At 39.3% G+C, this 27,367-nt stretch overlaps 2 protein-coding genes across 2 annotated transcripts in view; both read left to right on the top strand.

Annotated features, from left to right (window-relative positions):
• Positions 1 to 26,674, top strand: part of LOC128219187 (calcium-activated chloride channel regulator 1-like) — a 36,793-nt gene extending 10,119 nt beyond the window's left edge. The window contains exons 8-16 of the mRNA XM_052927000.1: positions 734 to 843; positions 1,195 to 1,491; positions 2,531 to 2,743; positions 3,146 to 3,388; positions 3,623 to 3,766; positions 4,366 to 4,572; positions 5,097 to 5,345; positions 5,488 to 5,694; positions 26,340 to 26,674. Of these exons, the coding sequence (XP_052782960.1) occupies positions 734 to 843; positions 1,195 to 1,491; positions 2,531 to 2,743; positions 3,146 to 3,193 (668 nt within the window). The 3' untranslated portion in view covers positions 3,194 to 3,388; positions 3,623 to 3,766; positions 4,366 to 4,572; ... (1 more) ...; positions 5,488 to 5,694; positions 26,340 to 26,674. The remainder of the gene's footprint in view (positions 1 to 733; positions 844 to 1,194; positions 1,492 to 2,530; positions 2,744 to 3,145; positions 3,389 to 3,622; positions 3,767 to 4,365; positions 4,573 to 5,096; positions 5,346 to 5,487; positions 5,695 to 26,339) is intronic.
• On the top strand, positions 13,107 to 20,764 carry LOC128219186 (uncharacterized). The gene is made up of 5 exons (XM_052926999.1): positions 13,107 to 13,520; positions 16,678 to 16,836; positions 17,607 to 17,753; positions 19,797 to 20,345; positions 20,459 to 20,764. Exons 1-5 carry the CDS (start codon positions 13,107 to 13,109, stop codon positions 20,762 to 20,764), a joined length of 1,575 nt encoding a protein of 524 aa, XP_052782959.1.
• Positions 26,675 to 27,367: the final 693 nt, after the last annotated feature.

The raw sequence follows: 27,367 nt of genomic DNA, 5'->3' as shown, positions 1-27,367 counted from the left end.
ATTCAATTGTTTGCAGTCCATCCTCGCAGTGCAATAATTGTTTCTTTCTTATTCTTTTTCGGACATTGTGCCAACTATGTTTATCAATTAATTATAAGCAAATTTATGTCCAAACACTAAACTCCTCAGATCCGAGAATTTTCAAATTACTCCTTTTGATATCGAGCTCCAGATTATAACATAATCCATAAATTTAAATATTGAATATTAAAAAACGATGTACAAAGCTCCGCATTATTTTAAGTGTCAGTATTTTTTTAAAATAAACGATGTGATCCGTTTTGACACAAAATACAGAATGAAGAAAACTTGAGTTCGCGCCAAAAGTCAAAATAACAATTTTAACAAATCAAAACTTATTACTCTACAAGGAATGTAGTTCCAAAATAAACAAAAAATAACTGGCGAAGAAAAAACGGTAACGTTAATCCAAATTTATTATTATATTTAGAGCCAAAATAAACTTCACATTAAGATTCAGTCTGATTATATCATAATGAGGATCAACGTGAAAACATTTTGTAACTATAAAATCTACTCCGTAGATTTTAATTGTGCCATTGTATAAAACCTTTCGGCCATGAATGAGCTATGTAATGGAATGAGTGCCTTGAATTTAAGTACAAATGTACAAACTGCCCATTCTTATTGCGTAACCAGTTGGCATAAACACATAATATTTCAAATACAATGCATTACTGAAGAAAACACATTTACCCGAATTATTCTACAGCTATCACTAAGGTCGACAGTGAAGCTACGAGGGATGCTCTAGTAGATGCTCTCCCAAAGGATCCGAGTGGCGGTACTTGTATCGGATGTGGACTCAAGCTTGCTATAGATGTAGGATCTCCTCCTTCAATGTCTTTTAAATTGTTAAAAGCATCATTTCTATTAAAAGACAATGAAGGCTATATAAAATAGATTTTATCAGCACATATGTATACTTATTATATACGTTCATGCGGAAGAGACTAAGGACGTGATGAATCACATGAGCAATATGTATGGTCTGTTTAAGAATGGAATACTTGTAACAAAGTTTTTCTATTAATAGATTAAAATGCAGATTCAAGACAAAAAAGTTAAAAAAGGTTTGGTAACGAAAATCTTATGTTGCAAGCCAGAGTTATTTATGCTTTAAAAATAGATACAAAATCACAGGCTATTACTTATCCATAGTTTTTACTTCAGGAAATCGAAAAAAACTTTCCCACATCCACAAAACATTCGGAGATTATTCTTATGTCTGATGGCGAAGATACTAGTATTGAAACAATAACAGAGCAGACGAACAGAGCTAAAGATCTGGGCATACTGATTCACACAGTCGCTATCACCTCTCAGTCTTCTGTAAGACTCGCCAACGTGTCGAGAAATACTGGCGGGAAAAGTCTTTTTCTTGAGATTGGAGGAAATATTACGTTTGTTTCTGTCTTGTCAAAAGCATTGTCGAACAGTATAACTGGGGGCGGATGTAAATCGGAGGAGGTAAGTTACAATATTAATGTTTTGAAATAAGTAAACAGAGAAGTTACAAAGCACCAAGTGTACTAGACTATGTGAATGGTGTAATCCGGACCTTGTACAATCTTTGATACTCGGATACATCTTTTCTTTTATTATATTATCTACCAGCGAAAGAGGATATAGTAATAGTGAGGGTTTGTGCGTCTGTGGGAGTGTGCGTGTTTGTGTCCGGGCAATCTTTTCTTGAATATTACTTGTAAGTCTTTGGAGTATTGACTTCAAACTGCATATACAGATAGATCTCATTGAGGAAGTGAAGTGCAAGGGAACAATTACTCTGGCTGCAGTATATGAGTTATTGCCCATTGTTAATTTTCATGCTTATTTTTTATCTGGTGCATAACTTGAAAAATCTTTGTATTGACATCTAACAAAATACATATATGTATCACATTTAGGAAAAGTGCAGTGCAAAACAACCATGACACTGGGTGCAGGTTTTTTTTAGTTATTACCCTTTGGTTATTTTCATAATGAATTCTTGTCCGAAGCATAACTTAAAAAGTCTTTGGAGTATTGTCTTCTATCTGCATAATAATATTAATTGGTTTCATTGAGGAGGAGTGCAGTAGGAACCATGAATGTATTTGCAATATTAGCTTAGTTAATGTCAGTTGTTTAATTGTAATCCTGTGTCGTACGGCGAAGTTGATACTGTTCTTATTTCGGCGGAAGATATGGCAGTCTTGTTCAACTTCAAATATAAGCATTGCACGCGGTCATTGTCGACGAAGCACACGCAAAGTAGTCCACAAGTATAAGTACCCGTACATATAGTGTTTTGCAACCACTCTAATAGTGTTGAAAGAAAACTAAACTGCTAATTGTTGACTATATCAAAGGATTTTACCACTAAGTACCGATTTACAATTTAAGGGCCAAACATTAACTCGACTCACATAACAAATTATATTACATGTATATGGATCATACATTAAAAAGGGATACGAAATCGTGCTGCCATTTTTGTTTTAAGATTTAAAATCATTGTATCTTGTAGATGAGATCAGGGACGCTAAAGAACAGCAGCGTGCTGAATTTCAATTTCACAATCGATGATGGGGTGGGGTTAAACACAACAGTTGTCATTTTTCCAAGCAACTCAAAACCACATTTCGACTTTGAAATAAGAGGAGCAGGGAATAGCGTCCATGAGAGCAGTTCACATATTAGTGAGACACCCATTATGGCAAGGTTTTCTGGAAAGTTACCCGTAAGTTAAACTCTTTTTTTTCAAATCACGACTATTTCATAAGTATCTTCAATAACACATGTGATGCTTGAAATTGTTTTTTTTTTGTTTTGATATCTGATAGCTGAGGTTTTCAGTCTAAAACATACGACACAAAATTCTAGGCTTTTACTGAACTTCGGAGGTTTTGATTTTAGCAACCTCGGAATCGTGTGGTTTAGTTCCGAAGCAATGTACATGTTTATAATATTTTGAAAACAAATTAGGTTAAGACCAAGTTCCATGTCGAAAGGTCAAGATAACATGAAGATGCCCAAGTCTGCGTATAACTTATATATAGTATCTCGATCTTATTGTTTTCAACGTAATACTTTTGTTGAATCATCCCTACTAACCGTCGTTATTTGTCTTGACTTTTTTTAGAAAGGGACATATTTTATTGTTGTAAAACAAATCCTGATACAGCTATAAACTGGGAGTACGATGTGAAATCTAAATCAAAGGATAATCTACAAGTTACCGTAACAACACGTTTCAAGAAAAACGTTGTGTATACGGACGTGTTGAAGGGGAACGCTCCTGTTTTGAATGCCAACGTCGTTGCCACTGCCAGCGTCGATGCCGTGGCTGGAAACTGTTTTGCAATTTTAAACGACGATGGAAAAGGTAACAATTCTCAGCTTTTTCTTGTCTCAAATTAACGAAATGAGACTACTAAATGGGGGCTAGCATCAACATTTTTTACGGCGAAACACAATGAAATCTGATAGCAATAGCGAAAGACCAATGATAATTACAAGTAGCACATTCTAAAGTGGTTTAGTTTTTTGTAAAGAATCTTTTTATAAGTTTTAATGATTCAACCATAAAAACAAAACAAATAATAACATACGTATTTAGGTGAGGATAATACAGCAGACGACGGAACTTACACTGGAAAATTAACATGTCAAATAGAAGGCCGGAGTGAAACCCGAGTCAGTGTGAAGGCAAATTCAATCATATTTCTGAGTGGCATTGAGGGTGCGGCAACGATAAACCCAGGTAATTGCTCAAACAACTACGATACAGGTAAAACGAACAACATATGGACGTGGTCGCACTTTGTGTTTTAAATTATAAAGTGTTATATGTTAGAATTACGTTTTCTCTGTTTAATTTGTTTTTATTGCGGGTATTTATGTAATTTTATATCAATATTAACATATCTCATTTAAAAGTGTTTAGTTCCATCTGCTATTGTGTTGTATTTATGTTGCACTCTTACCCCCAAATGAGATTGACCACAATTAATAATATTGTTTTAATATTTCAAAAAGGATAAATAAATATCGAAAACAATGGTTCTTATGAAGGAAACCGAGTTCATTTTCAAATATAGGTGCAGAAATTACGGTATTTCTACATTATGAAAGACAGTAAATATTTTACCATTCACAAAACATTTAATATTTTTGCGTTTTCAGCTATTGAATACACGGTTATAATCTTGTTATCAGTTATGTTGTTTTTTTCCATAAATGCATTATTAAGCAAGGAATTTATGTTTGTTATTCATGTGTATATATTGATTTTAAATAAGTGCGTCACTATAATGTTAACGTAGCTTCATTATATTTAAACCAGCAAACTTTATTTTACAGACGCTTTTAAGGAAATTGTGATCGAGGAAAGTTTTGAAAGGTTTTCACTCGTTGCGGATGTCGAATTATCTCCTACAACAATAGGGGATACTACACCCCCTGGACGAATTACTGATCTCAGAATCGAAGATATTAAAACGAATGAAAATACCCGGCATTTTACAATACGCTGGACTGCAACGGGTGGCGACAGCTACACTGGTCGAGGTAAACATATCTCTTTGTCAGCTAAGCACAGCAAAAGTTAATTATATTTTCATTTTATTTTTAAAACAAGAAATGAAGTAAAATGTTTTGTTGTTTTAAAAGTACATCTGAATAGGATCTGTAGGATTAATAACTCGCATAGAGAGGCAGCAAAAGATACATAAGATCATTGAAAAGGACAAAAATCGTGGACTCGATACCTACACGGTATGTTTTTGATATGTAGGCAGAGTAATGTCATTAGGCATGCTAACCGTATTTACCCTAGTAATGAAAGCAAGTAAATGATCAAGAGATGTTATAAAGTAACGAGGGGTAGCACTTTTAATCTAATTCTTAATGGTAACTTGAACAAAATGCTAAGCTCACATAGCAAATGTTGACATGTTGTTCCACTTATACATTATCTGAGGTTAATTTATTTAATATTCCAATTAACATAGTTTCTTTGATATTAAGAAAATGTACAATGAGTATTGAAATGACAATGCAGTTGGATAAACAGTTATTTGTTTTCTTTTCAGCAACATCTTATCAACTCCGATACGCAACGGACTTAAACACTTTGTTAAATAACTTTGAAAATGCTCAAGCTCTAAACATTGGTCAACATAACCTTGACCCTAGAGACTCAGGCGAAGACGAGGCTGTCGATATTTCTGTAACAACTGAAAAAGAATTTAACGAGACGGCATTTTTGGTCATCAGAGCTTTAGATGAGGTTGGAAATAAGGGAGCTATGTCAAATATTGTTTCAATAGTTATAGCTAATGGTAAGTATATCTGTAAGGTTCAGTACAATTAACTCGTACTTTTGTACGAAGTTGTAGGAAGTTATTACGAAATCTGACTTAAGATGAGATAAATCTTTCCAAAGCGAAAAAAGTTTTATACAGCGTTTTTTTCCTTTCATAGGATTTGTGATTTCCTTTAACGGACGAACAAATCATACGTACAGTCCACCAACTATTGATGAGAATGAAACCAACGTGGGATTAATAATTGGTGTTGTGATTGGAACAGCAGCGTCGGTTTTTATCATCATTGCAGCGTGCGTCTTTATAAATTTAAGAAAGCAACAACTGAAGAACTCCCTATCCACCCGAGATCCAGCAAAACAAGGTTTACAAAATATTTACAAGTCTTATTTGTTATTTAAGACCCTGTTGAGAAGTACAAGGTAAACGATGACCCTGTTAAAGCTGCACTCTCACAGATTTACCGTTTTGACAATTTATTTTTTTTGTCCTGGAATGAGCAAATGTTTTGCGTAAATATCTGCAAACCAGTCATAAAAGACTGCTGACAAAAGATCAGATCGCAGATTTTTATATTTCCGTTCCAAAATTAATGTTTTATGGCTTAAACCGATACTAACGGTTTAAGAAAAATTTATAAAACATCAATTTTTGACTTAAATATAAACATCTGCCATCTAATGTTCTGTCATCAATTTTATATTTTTGTTTTACATGAATTTTCTTATAAATTAGCTCGTTCCAAGACAAATGATATTTTTTTTTGTCAAAACGGTAAACCTGTGAGGGTGCAGCTTTAAGAGGCACAAGGTTAACGATGACCCTGTTGAGAGGCACAAGGTTGACAATAACCCTGTTGAGAGGGACAAGGTTAACAAAGACCCTGTTAAGAGGCACAAGGTTAGCGAAGACCCTGTTGAGAGGCGCAATGTTAACGATGATCCTGTTGAGAGGGACAAGGTTAACGATGACCCTGTTGAGAAGCACAAGGTTAACGATGACCATGTTAAGAGGCACTAAGTTAACGATGATCCTGTTGAGAGGCACAAGGTTAACAATGACCCTGTTGAGAGGGACAAGGTTAACGATGACCCTTTTAGGAGGCACAAGGTTAGCGATGACCCTGTTGAGAGGCGCAATGATAACGATGACCCTGTTGAGAGGGACAAGGTTAACGATGACCCTGTTGAGAGGCACAAGGCTAACGATGACCCTGTTAAGAGGGACAAGGTTAACGCTGACCCTGTTAAGAGGCACAATATTAACGATGACCCTGTTGAGAGGCACAACGTTAACAAAGACAATGTTAAGAGGCACAAGGTTAAAAAAGACCCTGTTGAGAGGCGCAAGATTAAGAAAGACCCTGTTGAGAGGCACAAACATAACAAAGACCCTGTTAATAGGCACAAGATTAACAAAGACCCTGTTAAGAGGCACAAGTTTAACAAAGACCCTGTTGAGAAGCACAAGGTTAACGATGGCCATGTTAAGGGGCATAAGGTTACAAAAAGACCCTGTTGAGAGGCGGAAGGTTAACGATGACCCTGTCAAGAGGCACAAGGTTAACAAAGACCCTGTTAAGAGGCACAATGTTAACAAGACCCTGTTAAGAGGCACAGGGTTAACGAAGTCCCTGTTGCGAGGCACAAGGTTAACGACGACCATGTTAAAAGGCACAACGTTAACAAAAACCCTGTTAAGAGGCACAACGTTAACAAAAACCCTGTTAAGAGGCACAAGGCTAACAAAAACCCTGTTAAGAGGCACAAGGTTAACAAAGAACCTGTTGAGAGGCACAAGGTTAAAGATGAACATGTTAAGAGGCACAATGTTAACAAAGACCCTGTTGAGGGGCACAATGTAAACGATGACCCTGTTGAGAGGCACAAGGTTAACGATGACCATGTTAAGAGGCACAAGGATAACGATGACCCTGTTAAGAGGCGCACGGTTAACGATGAACCTGTTATGAGGCACAAGGTTAACGATGACCATGTTGAGAGGCACAAGGTTAATAAAGACCATGTTAAAGGCACAAAGTTAACAAAGACCCTGTTATGAGGCACAAGGATAACGATGACCCTGTATAGAGGTACAAGGTTAACGATGACTCTGTTGAGAGGCAAAATGCTTAAGATGAACCTGTTGTGAGGGACAAGGTTAACGATGACCATGTTGTGAAAAACAAGGTTAACGATGACCCTGTTGTGAGGCACAAGGTTAACGATGACCATGTTGAGAGATATAAGGTTAACAATGACCATGTTGTGAGACACAAGGTAAACGATGACCCTATTGTGAGACACTAGGTAAATGATTACCCTGTTGTGAGGTACAAGGTTAACGATGACTCTGTTGAGAGGCAAAATGCTTAAGATGACCCTGTTGTGAGGGACAAGGTTAACGATGACCATGTTGAGAGACACAAGGTTAACGATGACCATGTTGAGAGACACAAGGTTAACGATGACCATGTTGTGAGGCAAAAAGGTTAACGATGACCCTGTTGTGAGACACAAGGTTAACGATGACCATGTTGAGAGACATAAGGTTAACAATGACCATGTTGTGAGACACAAGGTAAACGATGACCATGTTGTGAGGCACAAGGTTAACGATGATCATGTTGAGAGACACAAGGTTAACGATGACCATGTTGTGAGACACAAGGTTAACGATGACCCTATTGTGAGACACTAGGTAAATGATAACCCTGTTGTGAGGCACAAGGTTAACGATGACCATGTTGAGAGACACAAGGTTAACAATGACCATGTTGGGAGACACAATGTAAACGATGACCGTTTTGTGAGACACAAGGTAAACGATGACCCTGTTGTGAGGCACAACGTAAACGATGACCCTGTTGTGAGGCACAATGTTTACGATGAACTTGTTGAGAGGCACAAGGTAAACGATGACCCTGTTGTGAGGCACAACGTAAACGATGACCCTGTTGTAAGGCACAATGTTTACGATGAACTTGTTGAGAGACACAAGGTAAACGATGACCCTGTTGTGAGCCACAATGTTTACGATGAACCTGTTGAGATAGACAAGGTAAACGATGACCATGTTGTGAGGCACAAGATTAACAAAGACCCTGTTGAGAGGTACAAGGTAAACGATGATCATGTTAAGAGACACAAGGTAAACGATGACCTTGTTGTGAGACTCAAGGTTAACGATGACCATGTTGTGAGACACAAGGTAAATGATGATCCTGTTGTGAGACACAAGGTAAACGATGACCATGTTGTGAGACACAAGGTAAACGATGTTCCTGTTAAGAGACACAAGGTTAACGATGACCTTGTTGTTGGACACAAGGTTAACGATGACCTTGTTGTGAGACACAAGGTAAACGATGTTCCTGTTGTGAGACACAAGGTAAACGATGACCATGTTGTGAGACACAAGGTTGACGATGTTCCTGTTGTGAGACACAAGGTTAACGATGACCATGTTGTGAGACACAAGGTAAACGATGATCCTGTTGTGAGACACAAGGTAAACGATGATCCTGTTGTGAGACACAAGGTAAACGATGTTCCTGTTGTGAGACACAAGGTAAACGATGACCATGTTGTGAGACACAAGGTAAACGATGACCATGTTGTGAGACACAAGATTAACGATGACCATGTTGTGAGACACAAGGTAAACGATGTTCCTGTTGTGAGACACAAGGTAAACGATGTTCCTGTTGTGAGACACAAGGTAAACGATGACCATGTTGTGAGACACAAGGTAAACGATGACCATGTAGTGAGACACAAGGTAAACGATGACCATGTAGTGAGACACAAGGTAAACGATGACCCTGTTGTGAGACACAAGGTAAACGATGACCATGTTGTGAGACACAAGGTAAACGATGTTCCTGTTGAGAGACACGAGGTTAACGATGACCTTGTTGTTGGACACAAGGTTAACGATGACCATGTTGTGAGACACAAGGTAAACGATGACCCTGTTGTGAGACACAAGGTAAACGATGACCATGTTGTGAGACACAAGGTTAACGATGACCATGTTGTGAGACACAAGGTAAACGATGATCCTGTTGTGAGACACAAGGTTAACGATGACCATGTTGTGAGACACAAGGTAAACGATGACCCTGTTGTGAGACACAAGGTAAACGATGTTCCTGTTGTGAGACACAAGGTAAACGATGACCATGTTGTGAGACACAAGGTAAACGATGACCATGTTGTGAGACACAAGGTAAACGATGACCCTGTTGTGAGACACAAGGTAAACGGTGACCCTGTTGTGAGACACAAGGTTAACGATGACCCTGTTGTGAGACACAAGGTAAACGATGTTCCTGTTGTGAGACACAAGGTAAACGATGACCTTGTTGTTGGACACAAGGTTAACGATGACCTTGTTGTTGGACACAAGGTAAACGATGCTCCTCTTGTGAGACACAAGGTAAACGATGACCATGTTGTGAGACACAAGGTTAACGATGACCTTGTTGTTGGACACAAGGTAAACGATGTTCCTGTTGTGAGACACAAGGTAAACGATAACCATGTTGTGAGACACAAGGTTAACGATGACCATGTTGTGAGACACAAGGTAAACGATGACCATGTTGTGAGACACAAGGTAAACGATGATCCTGTTGTGAGACACAAGGTTAACGATGTTCATGTTGTGAGACACAAGGTAAACTATAACCATGTTGTGAGACACAAGGTTAAAGATGACCATGTTGTTGGACACAAGGTAAACAATGTTCCTGTTGTGAGACACAAGGTTAACGATGACCCTGTTGTGAGACACAAGGTTAACGATGACCCTGTTGTGAGACACAAGGTTAACGATGACCTTGTTGTGAGACACGAGGTAAACGATGTTCCTGTTGTGAGACACAAGGTAAACGATGTTCCTGTTGTGAGACACAAGGTAAACGATGTTCCTGTTGTGAGACACAAGGTTAACGATGACCCTGTTGTGAGACACAAGGTTAACGATGACCCTGTTTTGAGACACAAGGTTAACGATGACCCTTTTGTTAGACACAAGGTTAACGATGACCATGTTGTGAGACACAAGGTTAACGATGACCTTGTTGTGAGACACAAGGTTAACGATGACCCTGTTGTGAGACATAAGGTTAACGATGACCCTGTTGTGAGACACAAGGTTAACGATGACCCTGTTGTGAGACACAAGGTTAACGATGACCCTGTTGTGAGACACAAGGTTAACGATAACCATGTTGTGAGACACAAGGTTAACGATGACCCTGTTGTGAGACACAAGGTTAACGATGACCCTGTTGTGAGACACAAGGTTAACGATGACCTTGTTGAGAGACACAAGGTAAACGATGTTCCTGTTGTGAGACACAAGGTAAACGATGTTCCTGTTGTGAGACACAAGGTAAACGATGTTCCTGTTGTGAGACACAAGGTAAACGATGACCATGTTGTGAGACACAAGGTTAACGATGACCATGTTGTGAGACACAAGGTAAACGATGTTTCTGTTGTGAGACACAAGGTAAACGATAACCATGTTAAGAGACACAAGGTAAACGATGTTCCTGTTGTGAGACACAAGGTAAACGATGTTCCTGTTGTGAGACACAAGGTAAACGATGTTCCTGTTGTGAGACACAAGGTAAACGATGTTCCTGTTGTGAGACACAAGGTAAACGATGTTCCTGTTGTGAGACACAAGGTAAACGATGTTCCTGTTGTGAGACACAAGGTTAACGATGTTCCTGTTGTGAGACACAAGGTTAACGATGACCTTGTTGTGAGACACGAGGTAAACGATGTTCATGTTGTGAAACACAAGGTAAACGATGTTCCTGTTGTGAGACACAAGGTTAACGATGTTCCTGTTGTGAGACACAAGGTAAACGATGACCCTGTTGTGAGACACAAGGTTAACGATGACCATGTTGTGAGACACGAGGTTAACGATGACCTTGTTGTGAGACACAAGGTTAACGATGACCTTGTTGTGAGACACAAGGTTAACGATGACCATGTTGTGAGACACAAGGTTAACGATGACCATGTTGTGAGACACGAGGTTAACGATGACCATGTTGTGAGACACAAGGTTAACGATGAACTTGTTGTGAGACTCAAGGTTAACGATGACCATGTTGTGAGACACGAGGTAAACGATGATCCTGTTGTGAGACACAAGGTAAACGATGACCCTGTTGTGAGACACAAGGTAAACGATGACCATGTTGTGAGACACAAGGTAAACGATGATCCTGTTGTGAGACACAAGGTAAACGATGTTCCTGTTGTGAGACACAAGGTTAACGATGACCCTGTTGTGAGACACAAGGTTAACGATGACCTTGTTGTGAGACACAAGGTAAACGATGTTCCTGTTGTGAGACACAAGGTAAACGATGACCATGTTGAGAGACACAAGGTAAACGATGTTCCTGTTGTGAGACACAAGGTAAACGATGTTCCTGTTGTGAGACACAAGGTTAACGATGACCATGTTAAGGGACACAAGGTTAACGATGACCCTGTTGTTGGACACAAGGTAAACAATGACCCTGTTGTGAGACACAATGTTAACGATGACCATGTTGTGAGACACAAGGTTAATGATGACCATGTTGTGAGACACAAGGTAAACGATGATCCTGTTGTGAGACACAAGGTAAACGATGACCATGTTAAGGGACACAAGGTTAACGATGACCCTGTTGTTGGACACAAGGTTAACGATGACCATGTTGTGAGACACAAGGTTAACGATGACCATGTTGTGAGACACAAGGTTAACGATGACCATGTTGTGAGACACAAGGTTAACGATGTTCCTGTTGTGAGACACAAGGTAAACGATGACCATGTTAAGGGACACAAGGTTAACGATGACCCTGTTGTTGGACACAAGGTAAACAATGACCCTGTTGTGAGACACAAGGTTAACGATGACCATGTTGTGAGACACAAGGTTAACGATGACCATGTTGTGAGACACAAGGTAAACGATGATCCTGTTGTGAGACACAAGGTTCACGATGACCATGTTGTGAGACACAAGGTAAACGATGTTCCTGTTGTGAGACACAAGGTTAACGATGACCTTGTTAAGCGGCACAAGATTAACGATGACCATGTTTAGAGACACAAGGTTAACGATGACCATATTAAGAGACACAAGGTAAACGATGACCCTATTGTGAGGCACAAGGTTAACAAAGACACTGTTAAAAGAAACAAGGTTAACGATGATCTTGTTAGGAGGCACAAGGTTAACACAGACCCTGTTAAGAGACACAAGATTAACGATGACCCTGTTGAGAGATACAAGGTTAACGATGACCCTGTTGTAGACACCAGGCTAACGATGACCATGTTAGGAGACACAAGGTTAACGATGACCATGTTGAGAGAGACAATGTAATCAATGACACTGTTGTAAGGCACAAGGTAAACATTGACCCTGTTAAGAGACACAAGGTTAACAAAGACCCTGTTGAGAGACACAAGGTTAACAAAGACACTGTTGAGAGACACAAGGCAAACGATGACCATGTTGAGAGACACAATGTAAACAATGACACTGTTGTAAGGCACAAGGTAAACAATGACCCTGTTAAGAGACACAAGGTTAACAACGACCCTGTTAAGAGACACAAGGTTAACAAAGACACTGTTGTGAGACACAATGTTAACAAAGACCCTGTTGAGAGACACAAGGTTGACAATGACCCTGTTAAGAGACACAAGATTAAAAATGACCCTGTTTTGAGACACAAGGTAAACAATGACCCTGTTAAGAGAACAAAAGGTTAACAAAGACCCTGTTGTGAGACACAAGGTTAACAATGACCCTGTTGTGAGAAACGAGGTAAACGATGACCCTGTTAAGAGACACGAGGTTAACGATGACCCTGTTGTGAGACACGAGGTAAACAATGACCCTGTTAAGAGACACGAGGTTAACAATGACCCTGTTAAGAGACACAAGGTTAACAATGACCCTGTTGTAAGACACGAGGTAAACGATGACCCTGTTAAGAGACACAAGGTTAACAATGACCCTGTTGTGAGACACGAGGTAAACAATGACCCTGTTAAGAGACACGAGGTTAACGATGACCCTGTTGTGAGACCCAAGGTTATCAAAGACCCTGTTGTGAGACACAAGGTTAACAAAAACCCGGTTGTGAGACACAAGGTAAACGATGACCCTGTTTAGAGGCACAAGGTTAACGATGACCATTTTGAGAGGCACAAGGTTGACGATGACCCTGTTGTGAGACACAAGGTAAACGATGATCCTGTTAAGAGGCACAAGGTTAACGATGACCCTGTTGATAGGCACAAGGTTAACGATGACCATGTTGTAATACATATGGTAAACGATGACCCTGTTGTAAGACACAAGGTAAATGATGACCCTGTTGTGAGACACAAGGTTAACGATGACCATGTGTGAGTCACAGTGTAAACGATGACATTGTTGAGAGACAAAAGGTTAACGACGACCCTGTTGAGAGACACAAGGTTAACAAAAACCCTGTTGTGAGACACAAGGTTAACAAAGACCCTGTTGTGAGACACAAGGTAAACAAAGACCATGTTGTGAGACACAAGGTAAACGATGACCATGTTGTGAGACACAAGGTAAACGATGACCATGTTGTGAGACACAAGGTAAACGATGACCCTGTTGTGAGACACAAGGTAAACGTGAGACACAAGGTAAACGATGACCATGTTGTGAAACACAAGGTAAACGATGACCCTGTTGTGAGACACAAGGTAAACGATGTTCCTGTTGTGAGACACAAGGTTAACGATGACCATGTTTTGAGACACAAGGTTAACAATGTTCCTGTTGTGAGACACAAGGTAAACGATGTTCCTGTTGTGAGACACAAGGTTAACGATGACCATGTTGTGAGACACAAGGTAAAAGATGTTTCTGTTGTGAGACACAAGGTAAACGATGACCATGTTGTGAGACACAAGGTAAACGATGACCCTGTTGTGAAACACAAGGTAAACGATGACCCTGTTGTGAGACACAAGGTAAACGATGTTCCTGTTGTGAGACACAAGGTAAACGATGACCATGTTGTGAGACACAAGGTTAACGATGATCCTGTTGTGAGACACAAGGTAAACGATGTTCCTGTTGTGAGACACAAGGTTAACGATGACCATGTTGTGAAACACAAGGTAAACGATGACCCTGTTGTGAGACACAAGGTAAACGATGTTCCTGTTGTGAGACACAAGGTAAACGATGTTCCTGTTGTGAGACACAAGGTAAACGATGACCATGTTGAGAGACACAAGGTTAACGATGACCATGTTGAGAGACACAAGGTAAACGATGACCCTGTTGTGAGACACAAGGTAAACGATGTTCCTGTTGTGAGACACAAGGTTAACGATGACCATGTTGTGAGACACAAGGTAAACGATGTTCCTGTTGTGAAACACAAGGTAAACGATGACCATGTTGTGAGACACAAGGTAAACGATGACCATGTTGTGAGACACAAGGTATAGGAGATGACCCTGTTGTGAGACACAAGGTAAACGATGTTCCTGTTGTTGGACACAAGGTAAACGATGATCCTGTTGTGAGACACAAGGTAAACGATGACCATGTTGTGAGACACAAGGTTAACGATGACCCTGTTGGGAGACACAAGGTTAACGCTGACCATGTTGTGAGACACAAGGTTAACGATGATCCTGTTGTTGGACACAAGGTAAACGATGATCCTGTTGTGAGACACAAGGTAAACGATGACCATGTTGTGAGACACAAGGTTAACGATGACCCTTTTGTGAGACACAAGGTAAACGATGTTCCTGTTGTTGGACACAAGGTAAACGATGATCCTGTTGTGAGACACAAGGTAAACGATGTTCCTGTTGTGAGACACAAGGTTAACGATGACCCTGTTGGGAGACACAAGGTTAACGATGACCCTATTGTGAGACACAAGGTAAACGATGATCCTATTGTGAGACACAAGGTAAACGATGACCATGTTGAGAGACACAAGGTAAACGATGACCATGTTGTGAGACACAAGGTTAACGATGACCCTGTTGGAAGACACAAGGTTAACGATGACCATGTTAAGGGACACAAGATTAACGATGACCCTGTTGAGAGACACAAGGTAAACGATGACCCTGTTGAGAGACAAAAGGTTAACGATGACCTTGTTAAGCGGCACAAGGTTAACGATGACCTTGTTAAGCGGCACAAGATTAACGATGACCCTGTTTAGAGACACAAGATTAACGATGGCCCTGTTAAGAGGCACAATGTAAACGATGACCCTGTTAAGAGGCACACGGTAAACGATGACCCTGTTAAGAGAAAAAAGATAACGATGACCCTGTTGTTAGACACAAGGTTAACAAAGACAATGTTAAGAGACACAAGCTTAACGATGGCCCTGTTGTGAGACACAAGGTTAACGATGACCCTGTTAAGAGGCACAAGGTTAACGATGATCATGTGGAGAGGCACAAGTTTAACAAAGACCCTGTTGTGAGACACAAGGTAAACGATGCACATGTTGTGAGACACAAGGTTTACGATAACCATGTGTGAGTCACAATGTTAACGATGACCCTTTTTTGAGACATTAGATTAACACAGACCCTGTTGTGAGGCACAAGGTTAACAAAGACCCTGTTGTGAGGCACAAGGTTAACAAAGACCCTGTTGTGAGGCACAAGGTTAACGATGACCATGTTAAGAAACACAAGGTAAACGATGACCCTGTTAAGAGACAAAAGGTAAACGGTGACCCTGTTGTGAGACACAAGGTTAACGATGACCTTGTTAAGCGGCACAAGATTAACGATGACCATGTTTAGAGACACAAGGTTAACGATGACCATATTAAGAGACACAAGGAAAACGATGACCCTATTGTGAGGCACAAGGTTAACAAAGACACTGTTAAAAGAAACAAGGTTAACGATGACCTTGTTAGGAGGCAAAAGGTTAACACAGACCCTGTTAAAAGACACAAGGTTAACGATAACCCTGTTGAGAGATACAAGGTTAAAGATGACCCTGTTGTAGACACCAGGCTAACGATGACCATGTTAAGAGACACAAGGTTAACGATGACCATGTTGAGAGACACAATGTAAACAATGACACTGTTGTAAGGCAAAAGGTAAACAATGACCCTGTTAAGAGACACAAGGTTAACAAAGACCCTGTTGAGAGACACAAGGTTAACAAAGACACTGTTGAGAGACACAAGGCAAACGATGCCCATGTTGAGAGACACAATGTAAACAATGACACTGTTGTAAGGCACAAGGTAAACAATGACCCTGTTAAGAGACACAAGGTTAACAACGACCCTGTTAAGAGACACAAGGTTAACAAAGACACTGTTGTGAGACACAATGTTAACAAAGACCCTGTTGAAAAACACAAGGTTGACAATGACCCTGTTAAGAGACACAAGATTAAACATGACCCTGTTTTGAGACACAAGGTAAACAATGACCCTGTTAAGAGAACAAAAGGTTAACAAAGACCCTGTTGTGAGACACAAGGTTAACAATGACCCTGTTGTGAGACACGAGGTAAACAATGACCCTGTTAAGAGACACGAGGTTAACGATGACCCTGTTGTGAGACCCAAGGTTAACAAAGACCCTGTTGTGAGACCCAAGGTTAACAAAAACCCGGTTGTGAGACACAAGGTAAACGATGACCCTGTTTAGAGGCACAAGGTTAACGATGACCATTTTGAGAGGCACAAGGTTGACGATGACCCTGTTGTGAGACACAAGGTAAACGATGATCCTGTTAAGAGGCACAAGGTTAACGATGACCCTGTTGATAGGCACAAGGTTAACGATGACCATGTTGTAATACATATGGTAAACGATGACCCTGTTGTAAGACACAAGGTAAATGATGACCCTGTTGTGAGACACAAGGTTAACGATGACCATGTGTGAGTCACAGTGTAAACGATGACATTGTTGAGAGACAAAAAGTTAACGACGACCCTGTTGAGAGACACAAGGTAATCGATGACCCTGTTGTGAGACCCAAGAGTAACGATGATCCTGTTGAGAGACACAAGGTAAACGATGACCCTGTTGAAAGGGACAAGGTTAACGATGACCATGTTGTAAAATATATGGTAAACGATGACCCTGTTGTAAGACACAAGGTAAATGATGACCCTGTTCTGAGACACAAGGTTAACGATGACCATGTGTGAGTCACAGTGTAAACGATGACATTGTTGAGGGACACAAGGTTAACGACGACCCTGTTGAGAGACACAATGTAATCGATGACCCTGTTGAGAGACCCAAGAGTAACGATGATCCTGTTGAGAGACACAAGGTAAACGATGACCTTGTTGAAATGCCCAAGGTTAACGACGACCATGTTGTGAGACACAAGGCAAAAGATGACCATGTTAAGAGACACAATGTTAACGATGACCCTGTTGTGAGACAAAAGGTTAACAAAGACCCTGTTGTGAGACACAAGGTTAAAAAAAACCCTGTTGTGAGACACAAGGTTAACAAAGACCCTGTTGTGAGACACAAGGTAAACAAAGACCCTGTTGTAAGACACAAAGTAAACGATGACCCTGTTGGGAGGCACAAGGTTAACGATGAACCTGTTAAGAGAAACAAGGTAAACGCAGACCATATCGAGGGGCACAAGATGAACATAGATCCTGTTGTGAGGCACTAGGTTAACGTAGACTCTTCTAAAAGGCACAAGTTCAACGTGGACCCTGTTCTGAGGCTAAAGGTAAACGATGACCCTATTGAGAGGCACAATGTTAAAGAAGACCCTGTTGTGAGGCAAAAGGTTAGAGCAGATCTTGTTAAGAGGCACAAGGTTAACGCAGACCCTGCTTAGAGGCACAAGGTTAACAACGACCTTGTTGAGAAGCAAAATGCATACGATGATCCTGTTGAGAGACACAAGGTTAACGATGACCCTGTTAAGAGGCAAAAGGTTAACGAAGACCCTGTTGAGAGGCACAAGGTTAATGAGGACCCTGTTGAGAGACAGAAGGTTAACGAGGACCCTGTTGAGAGGCAAAAGGTTAACGAGGACCCTGTTAAGATGCACAAGGTTAACGATCACCCTGTTAAGAAGCACAAGGTTAACGATGACCATGTTAAGAGACACAAGGTTAACGATGACCATGTTAAGAGGCACAAGGTTAACGATGACCCAGTTAAGAGACACAAGGCTAACGATGACCCTGTTAAGAGGAACAAGGTTAACGATGACCATGTTAAGAGGCACAAAGTTAACGATGACCATGTTAAGAGGCACAAGGTTAACGATGACCCAGTTAAGAGATACAAGGCTAACGATGACCCTGTTAAGAGGCACAAGGTTAACGATGACCATGTTAAGAGGCACAGGGTTAACGATGACCCTGTTAAGAGGCACAAGGTTAACAAAGACCCTGTTAAGAGACACAAGATTAACGATTACCCTGTTAAGAGGCACAAGGTTAACGATGGCCCTATTAAGAGGCACAAGGTTATTGATGACCCTGTTAAGAGGCACAAGGTTAACGATGACCCTTTCAAGAGGCAAAAGGTTAGCGATGACCATGTTAAGAGGCACAAGGTAAACGATGACCTTGTTAAGAGGCACAAGTTTAACGATGACCCCGTTAAGAGGCACAAGGTAAACGATAACCTTCTTAAGAGACACAAGGTCAACAAAGACCCTGTTGAGAGGCACAAAGTTAGCGATGACCCTGTTGAGAGGCACAATGTTAACGATGACAATTTTAAGATGCACAATGTTAGCAAAGACCCTGCTAAGAGGCACACTGTTAAAAGATGACCCTGTTGAGAGGCACAAGGTTAACAAAGACCCTGTTGAGAGGCACAAGGTTAACGATTACCTTGTTAAATGGCACAAGGTTAAACAAGATCCTGTTGAGAGGCACAGGGTTAACGATGACCTTGTTGAGAGGCACAATGTTAACGATGAACATTTTAAGAGGCACAAGGTTAACAAAGACCAGGTTAAGAGGCATAAGGTTTACAAATACCCTGTTTAGAGGCACACTGTTAACAAAGACCATGTTAAGAGGCACTGGGTTAGCAATGACCCTGTTGAGAGGCACAAGGTTAACGAAGACCATGTTAAGAGGCACAAGATTAACGATGACCATGTTGAGAGGCACAAGATTAACGATGACCATGTTAAGAGACAGAAGGTTAACGATGACCATGTTAGGAGGCACAAGGTTAACGATGACCCTGTTGTGAGGCACAAGATTAACAAAGACCATGTTGAGAGGCACAAGATTAACGATGACCATGTTAGAGGCACAAGGTTAACGATGACCCTGTTGTGAGGCACAAGATTAACAAAGACCATGTTAAGAGGCACAAGGTTAACGATGACCATGTTAAGAGGCACAAGATTAACGATGACCCTGTTAAGAGGCACAAGGTTAACGATGACCATGTTGAGAGGCACAAGATTAACAAAGACCATGTTAAGAGGCACAAGGTTAATGATGACCCTGTTGAAAGGCATAACGTTAACAAAGACCATGTTAAGAGGCACAAGGTTAATGATGACCTTGTTGAAAGGCCCAAGGTTAACGATGACGCTGTTGAAAGGCACAAGGTTAACGACGACCATGTTAAGAGGCAAAAGATTAACGATGACCCTGTTGAGAGGCACACGGTTAATGATGACCTTGTTGAAAGGCCCAAGGTTAGCGATGACGCTGTTGAAAGGCACAAGGTTAACGACGACCATGTTAAGAGGCAAATGATTAACGATGACCCTGTTGAGAGGCACATGGTTAATGATGACCTTGTTGAAAGGCCCAAGGTTAACGAAGACCCTGTTGAGAGGCACATGGTTAACGCAAACCCTGTTGAAAGGCACAAGGTTAACGATGACCTTGTTGAAAGGCCCAAGGTTAACAAGGACCCTGTTGAGAGGGACATGGTTAACGCAGACCCTGTTGAGAGGCACAAGGTTAATGATGACCCTGTTGAGAGGCACATGGTTAACGCAGACCCTTTTGAAAGGCACAAGGTTAACGATGACCCTGTTGAGAGGCACATGGTTAACGTGACCCTTTTTAAAAGCACAAGGTTAACGATGACCCTGTTGAGAGGCACATGGTTAACGCAAATCCTGTTGAGAGACACAAGGTCATTGATGACCTTGTTGAAAGGCCCAAGGTAAACGAGGAACCTGTTGAGAGGCACATGGTTAACGCATACTCTTTTGAAAGGCCCAAGATTAACGAGGACCCTGTTGAGAGGCACATTGTCAACGAGGATCCTGTTGAGAGGCACATGGTTAACGCATACCCTTTTGAAAGGCACAAGGTTAACGAGGATCCTGTGGAGAGACACAAGATTAACGAAGACCCTGTTGAGAGGCACTAGGATTACGATTACCCTGTTGAGAGGCACAGGGTTAACGAAGACCCTGTTGAGAAACACAAGGTCAACGATGACCCTTTTGAAATTCACAAGGTTAACGTCGACCCTGTTGAGAGATACAGAGTTAACGAAGACCCTGATGAGAGGTACAAGGTTAACAAGGACCCTGTTGAAAGCTAAAGGTTAACGAAGACCCAGTTGAGAGACACAAGGTTATCGATGACCCTGTTGATAGACACACGGTTAATGATGACCCTGTTGTGAGGCACAAGGTTAACGAGTACCCTGTTGAGAGACACAAGGTTAACGATGACCCTGTTGAGAGACACACGGTTAATGATGATATCGTTGTTAGGCTTTAGGTAAACGATGACCCTGTTGAGAGGCACAATGTTAAAGGAGACCCTGTTGTGAGGCACACGGTTAACGCAGATCGTGTTGAGAGGTACAATATTAACGAAGACCATTTTGAGAGGCACAAGGTTAACGAAGACCCTGTTGTGAGACAAAAGGTTAACAATGACCCTCTTGATAGGCACAAGGTTAACCAATACCCTGTTGTTAGACAAAAGGTTAATGAAGACCCTGTTGGGAGACACAAGGTTAACGATGACCCTGTAGAGAGGTACACGTTAAAGACATAACATATACCAAATGTGTGAGATTACGTCACAAAACAACACTGACTTCACATGCAACACAATATTGTTAATAACAAATGTAAGGGTCACCGTATTCGAACGATCAGCAATACTGAAGTTGAAGGGAGTATAACACGAACTTATATCCTTTTCTTCGGTCACCGAAGAGTGTTGAATCATTTGAAGAATATTTTTGAAGATGTGCAAGCCAATGTTAGTATTTATAAATGATTTATTAATTTCTCGCAATTAAATGATACAAAGTGAGATTGTGTGAAAAATTAAATTAATTGGTTACATCATAATGTAAATTTTAATATTTATATATTAGAACAGAACAGAACAGAACAGATATATCGACTTTAATCGTTGTAGCGTTATTTTTTATTTGAATGTTGATATTGCTATGTTATATCCTTTCGAATACCGCTACCATACATCGACGCGCTACCGTAGCCGCCTAATGCAGACCAATTTTTCAAGGGTGCTGGTTACCGCTACTGTTTTACTGTAGGAATACTGTAGACGACTGAAACGTACCGAAAAAGTAGGTACGTCCAGTTCCACTGCCGCAAAATGCACATTTTCCACAAATTTGTGGTACGTTTTTCATTAAAATAAGAAGGATTGTGAATTTTAAAAACAGCATTAATACGCTATGGTACTTTGGCTTAGAAACAGTTACTACACTACGGAATTTCTTTCAAATATAATAACCATGCAAAAATAAGCAACGGTATTTCTTTAAAAATCGTCATTCAACATTATTCGCCTCTGGCTTTTGTAAATTTGTTTTAATAAAACAGCATGGTTATGCTTTTCCTCTTGTATCAGAAGTACGCTGTGGTATCACTGTTAAATTTAAGAAATGAGCAAAACTGCGCAGTGGTATTACTGTGATATTTGTTTACGGACTGTGTGTTAACTTCGATAAGGTAGACATTTCATGTTTGAATTAAACTAAATCAGTCACTTAAGTGCACTTTGGTAGCGTTCTTGAATCTAGAAGTATGCAAAACTACGCAGCGGTATTTCCTGTATAAACATAATACGTAATCAACATAGCACAACCCATTTCAAAGGCGACGTTGCCTTTGAAGGTCATTAAACGCTAGTAAAGCTTCCTTTTAAAACTGTTGAAATATATGCTATAACTTTCATATAAATCCAACCGGACATCTATTACGTGATCGCTATAAAGTTATCATGGAAACCATAGTGACTGCAAATATATCAACAGAACATCCATTACAAAATAGCTGTCACAGTTGCCATGAAAACCACTGCAATAGACAATAAACCAACCGGACAAATATCACAAGGTCGCATCAAGGTAACATTGGAACTACAGTGACCCCTGTTATGAAAGTTGTATAGGAAAGGAGCATGACTTGATACAACATGCATAAATACATATCTGTCGATGAAGCATTGATCAAATGTCACGGTCACCATTCAAGAATCGTTGGTGCTCCGTGTGTCATGGGGTATCGCAGGAATTACCAGGCTCACTTAAGTCGAAAGATAGAAGTAAGGTTGACTCGAACAGTTGTAGAGAACTGTAGAGAAAACATCACAGGATGATCATGTTGTATTTGCCGACAAGTTTAAAACATCAGTTCCTCAGGAGTTTGGAAAAAGATCTATACATTCGTGTCACGCATTAAACACCGGAAGGACATATTGGTCAATAGCAAAATCAGTCCACGAAAAGAGATGGCAAAGTTAGGATGCTCAGCAGAGGGAAACACATGGCATGAAATATTTCCGACCGGAAGCTTATGTCCACTGCATGGGAATAATCAAAACATGTGTGCAATCCGATCACATGTTTCAATCCTATTATAAATAGCCGGCAGAACAAGGTTTTGACGGAAGAAGTAAATACAAAAGGAAAGTGGGAAAAAAACATGCATCAAAGTATTTTTTATTAAAAAAGAGCATGGGTGTTGCAGACAGTCAACATTTACAGTGTACCAACACAAAGTGCTTATTTGTGGACCTAATTTGTGTGGTCTGCCGTGGACATCTCGCTTGTGATTCATCATGTATAAAGCGTCAACCCTCCGGCTACCGGCTAAGCTGTTTGAGAGAATGGTAATTGTTTTTTAAAGTATATTACAAACATGCTGTAGAATGTTAAATAGTAACAACCATAATCAGGTTTAATAACACATTGATCGTTGCATGTACCACCAAAATGAAACATGAACAACATCTTAAAAAACAATCAGCTGTTTAATGTTTTATGTTTCTGTTTTTAGGTTGCAGAACAACTTATCGGCGGGAATAGCACACGTATAAGGAAATCCAAACAAACAAGCGACATTTTTTAACTTGACCTCTTTGGCAATGTGCAGTGCAGAGTCAGCTTGCACGAGTATAATTCTAATGTCTATAAACTAAAACTCAAATGAAATGGTTTTTTATTTAAGGGAATGTTTTATTTAGTATCGTGGCATTACCTCTAGAAAAGGCCAAATGTGGAGGTCAAGTCCAACAAGACTATGGCTCCAGAAACACAGATGAACGGAAAACAACAACTCATGTATGTTAAACATTTTCAAAAATATATGTTTTTTTTATATAGTTGCATTTTGAAATGACCCTTCAATCGAAACAATGAACGGCCTCTGAAGTTCATGAAAATGCATAAATTAGTTCTACTGTTTAATGGCACATCTTGAATTTCATAGTCTAGTACAAGAAAGCGCCGTTTAGATCAATCATGTATTTAAATAAATTTTCAATATAGTATTGATGAAATAATCATAACAAAATGTTGTTCAGGTGTCAACCTTTTCTTCCTGAAGGGACAAATAATGTTTGTTTTAATGTTTTTTTTATAGAATTGAACATTTCATGCTTAAAATGAGAACATATTTTTCGAAATTATACATATACGATGCAATTGTCGCTAACAACGTGTCTTTATAACAAATATTCATCAATATGTGATTTCTTTTTACAGACCGATGCTATTGCATTGCACCAGAAACTCCACTAGACTGTTGCCGTTTCATTAATCACATGCTGTGATTATACTGGTGTTGTTTCCCGTGACAAATCTTGCGATATTTTTAGCAATATAATAGTTACAGTCAAAACTGATTTATATTTTGGTCTATATTTTTCTATTATATAATTATGTACATGTGTTCTTTGTTGATATGAGAAAAGATATTATCATTATTGATTTTGGTCATGTTTGATTTTATCCCTATGTATTCCTCAAGTTCCTATGATGTAAATAAATGATCTATACATTTTATAACCGTGATATATGAATGAATTATGAATCCGTATTTGGATTTTAGTCCTATAAGTATACATTTATATGGGAAATGAATGAACATGTGTGTAAAATATCATGATAGAGAATCGTTATTGTAATTCCTTTCTGATTTATTTGATAAAAAAACATATTGTTTTGTAATCGCTCTATGCATGCGTAAATACTAGAATAAACAAAATATGTATAATATAATGAAAACAACAGGGACAAGACCATTTGTCGAACAGTAAAAAATAGGCCCTGTTAAGGGTTACACGTCAAGGACCCAAATAACGATGAACTAGAGACACAAACATTGTTACACCACTTCTTAAATCATAAGTTTCACTTTTTGTTTTATTACTGAATTTTACATAGAATGAGACGTGCCTGAAAAACTGTGATAGTGTGATGTCTGCATTAAAATTAAGCAGGCTAAATTAGCGTATTCAAGCACACACATGCATAATATGATTGAAATAATAAAAAAAAACATTTTGCAACGTTGCCTTACAAACATTTTTTTAAGCATTGTACTTTTGAAATACACAATGTATTTTGGAAAACCTTTTTCTACTACTGTAGTACAAAATTGCTGTTTTAGAAATATCATATACTAGCCGTAGCGTATTTATGAGGAAAACGACAGACATAAATATCGAGTTACTACAAAAGTTAAAACTGCCATAGTGTATCTATGCATGCACATGTGGTATAATTCCAAGATTGATCATAACATTAAACGTCTCCGGCAATTTTGAAATACATTTACCTGAAAGGTTTGTACTAGAACTACCAGAGTGTATTAATGCATAATATTATCCTTTATGTTCTTAACAAATTGTTCAAATAAGTAATTCCTATCTACAAAACTCGCCTATAGTAGTTTTATAAACATTAAAAAGTAGCTTATACCGAAGATGAAAAATACCACAACCTACATATCACAGGATTACCATTGCGCTGTTTTGCATGTGCGTTTACCTACTGATGATTGTCTTCAGTCAAATTACTACAACACACGTCTACGGTTATTTCTACATTTGTTCAAAATTCATCATATCCGTAGTGTATTAATGAGAGTTTTGTATTTTTCCGAAGTCAACCAGAGCGTAGTTATGCCGATATGTCATATTTATTAATAAGTGAATATTTTAGTTGCCATTACATAATAAAACCAATAAAATGCATTTTATTGTATTATTGTGTCTATTAAAGGGTTTAAGTATAAGGAAAAATGTACATTTTCACTTGAACATTACCTAATTAGGGATAATGTATATGTCACTAATTCGTGAAATGCAAACTTGATTTATAAGGGTGTTATGTTATATAATTTTATGTACTATATAATGTTTGTAATTAATTTCTTTAATTGTGTTATAAACTTGTACTGTTTCAAAATTGATGAACATTTTACCTTATTGCTAACGCATTTTAATCAGGAGATTTAAGTCTCTGCTTTTAGCAAAACATGTACAAGATTATAAAAATAAGCGGTATTCCCACGCTGTACGATAGCGGTAATCAGAAGCCGAAAATTTGAGTACGGTTTACACTGCTGTGGTAGTTCGCCGGTGTATGATAGAGGTAATGGGGACACCCAAATTTAGGGTCTGCATTAGGCGGCTATGGTAGCGGAAAGGTTATGTACTGTTTTCAGAAGCCGGCGACAATCCGACATGAAGCCAAACAGCATACGTCCAAAGAGGATACAGACGTGACTCAAACACACACTCGTGATACTAGATCGAAAAATGACAGTAGCGTTATATGTATTTTTTTGTTACGTCGTGCTGTATGTTCACTAGAGTAGAAAGCAAAGTATATCGCTAGGCATATAATGAACAGATGAAATGATATTTGTGAACATTTTAGTTTTCTTTGTGACGTTGATGAATCAAAGTGGACAAATGTATTGCACTGAACGGCATGCCATCTTCGCATTACAACGTCAAGTTAAGAGACGGGTTTGCATATTTTTTAAGTATTAAAAGCAAGAATATTCATGTTGTGGTATTTTGGCTTCTTTTGTAGAGAATTGCAATGTAATTGCAATAAAAGGGTATACATATGAAGAGATACGTCGCTGTCCATGATTATGTGACTGAAGATAAAGGTTTAATCGACAGAATGAAGATAACATTAGGGTTATTATCAGGTTTTGCATGTAATATACAGTCTTCATCATCATCACCTCCATTCACCCTTATCTCACTTTTACATTTTCTCTTCTCTCTCACCCTCCCTCTAAAGGCTTTCTTGGCTTAACCTTTCGCTTACCCCCCCCCCCCCTTTCCTTCCTCTGCCTCCTCTACATTTTTAACTTTCTCCGTTCCGCCTATTATTCTCCTGATGTAAAAGTGATGCATGACAATAATCGGTCAAGTGTTTAAGATCTCAATGAACAACATAGTTCTTCAATAGGTATAAAGTTTTTTCTGCAATTAATTTAAGTTCCGTGGAATTTCCGCGAAGTGAACTAACTGACATGTTCACGTCGTGGACGTATTCAGTGCATTTATGAAGATATCGACGCTTTTTTTTAAAAACAATGGACTAAACAAAGGAATCGGATTAGTTGGAAGAAAAAAAATACGGACACTCTTTTGGAGTTGGTTGTTTAAAGATTAAAACAAGACAAAACAGATTTCAGAAAAAAACACACGTGTACAATCAACTTTGTCGAGC

This window comes from Mya arenaria, chromosome 15 (assembly GCF_026914265.1).
Source record: "Mya arenaria isolate MELC-2E11 chromosome 15, ASM2691426v1".
Taxonomy (NCBI): domain Eukaryota; kingdom Metazoa; phylum Mollusca; class Bivalvia; order Myida; family Myidae; genus Mya; species Mya arenaria.
The sequence above is the reverse complement of the archived record's forward strand: the minus strand, read 5'-3'. Positions and strand labels throughout refer to the sequence as shown.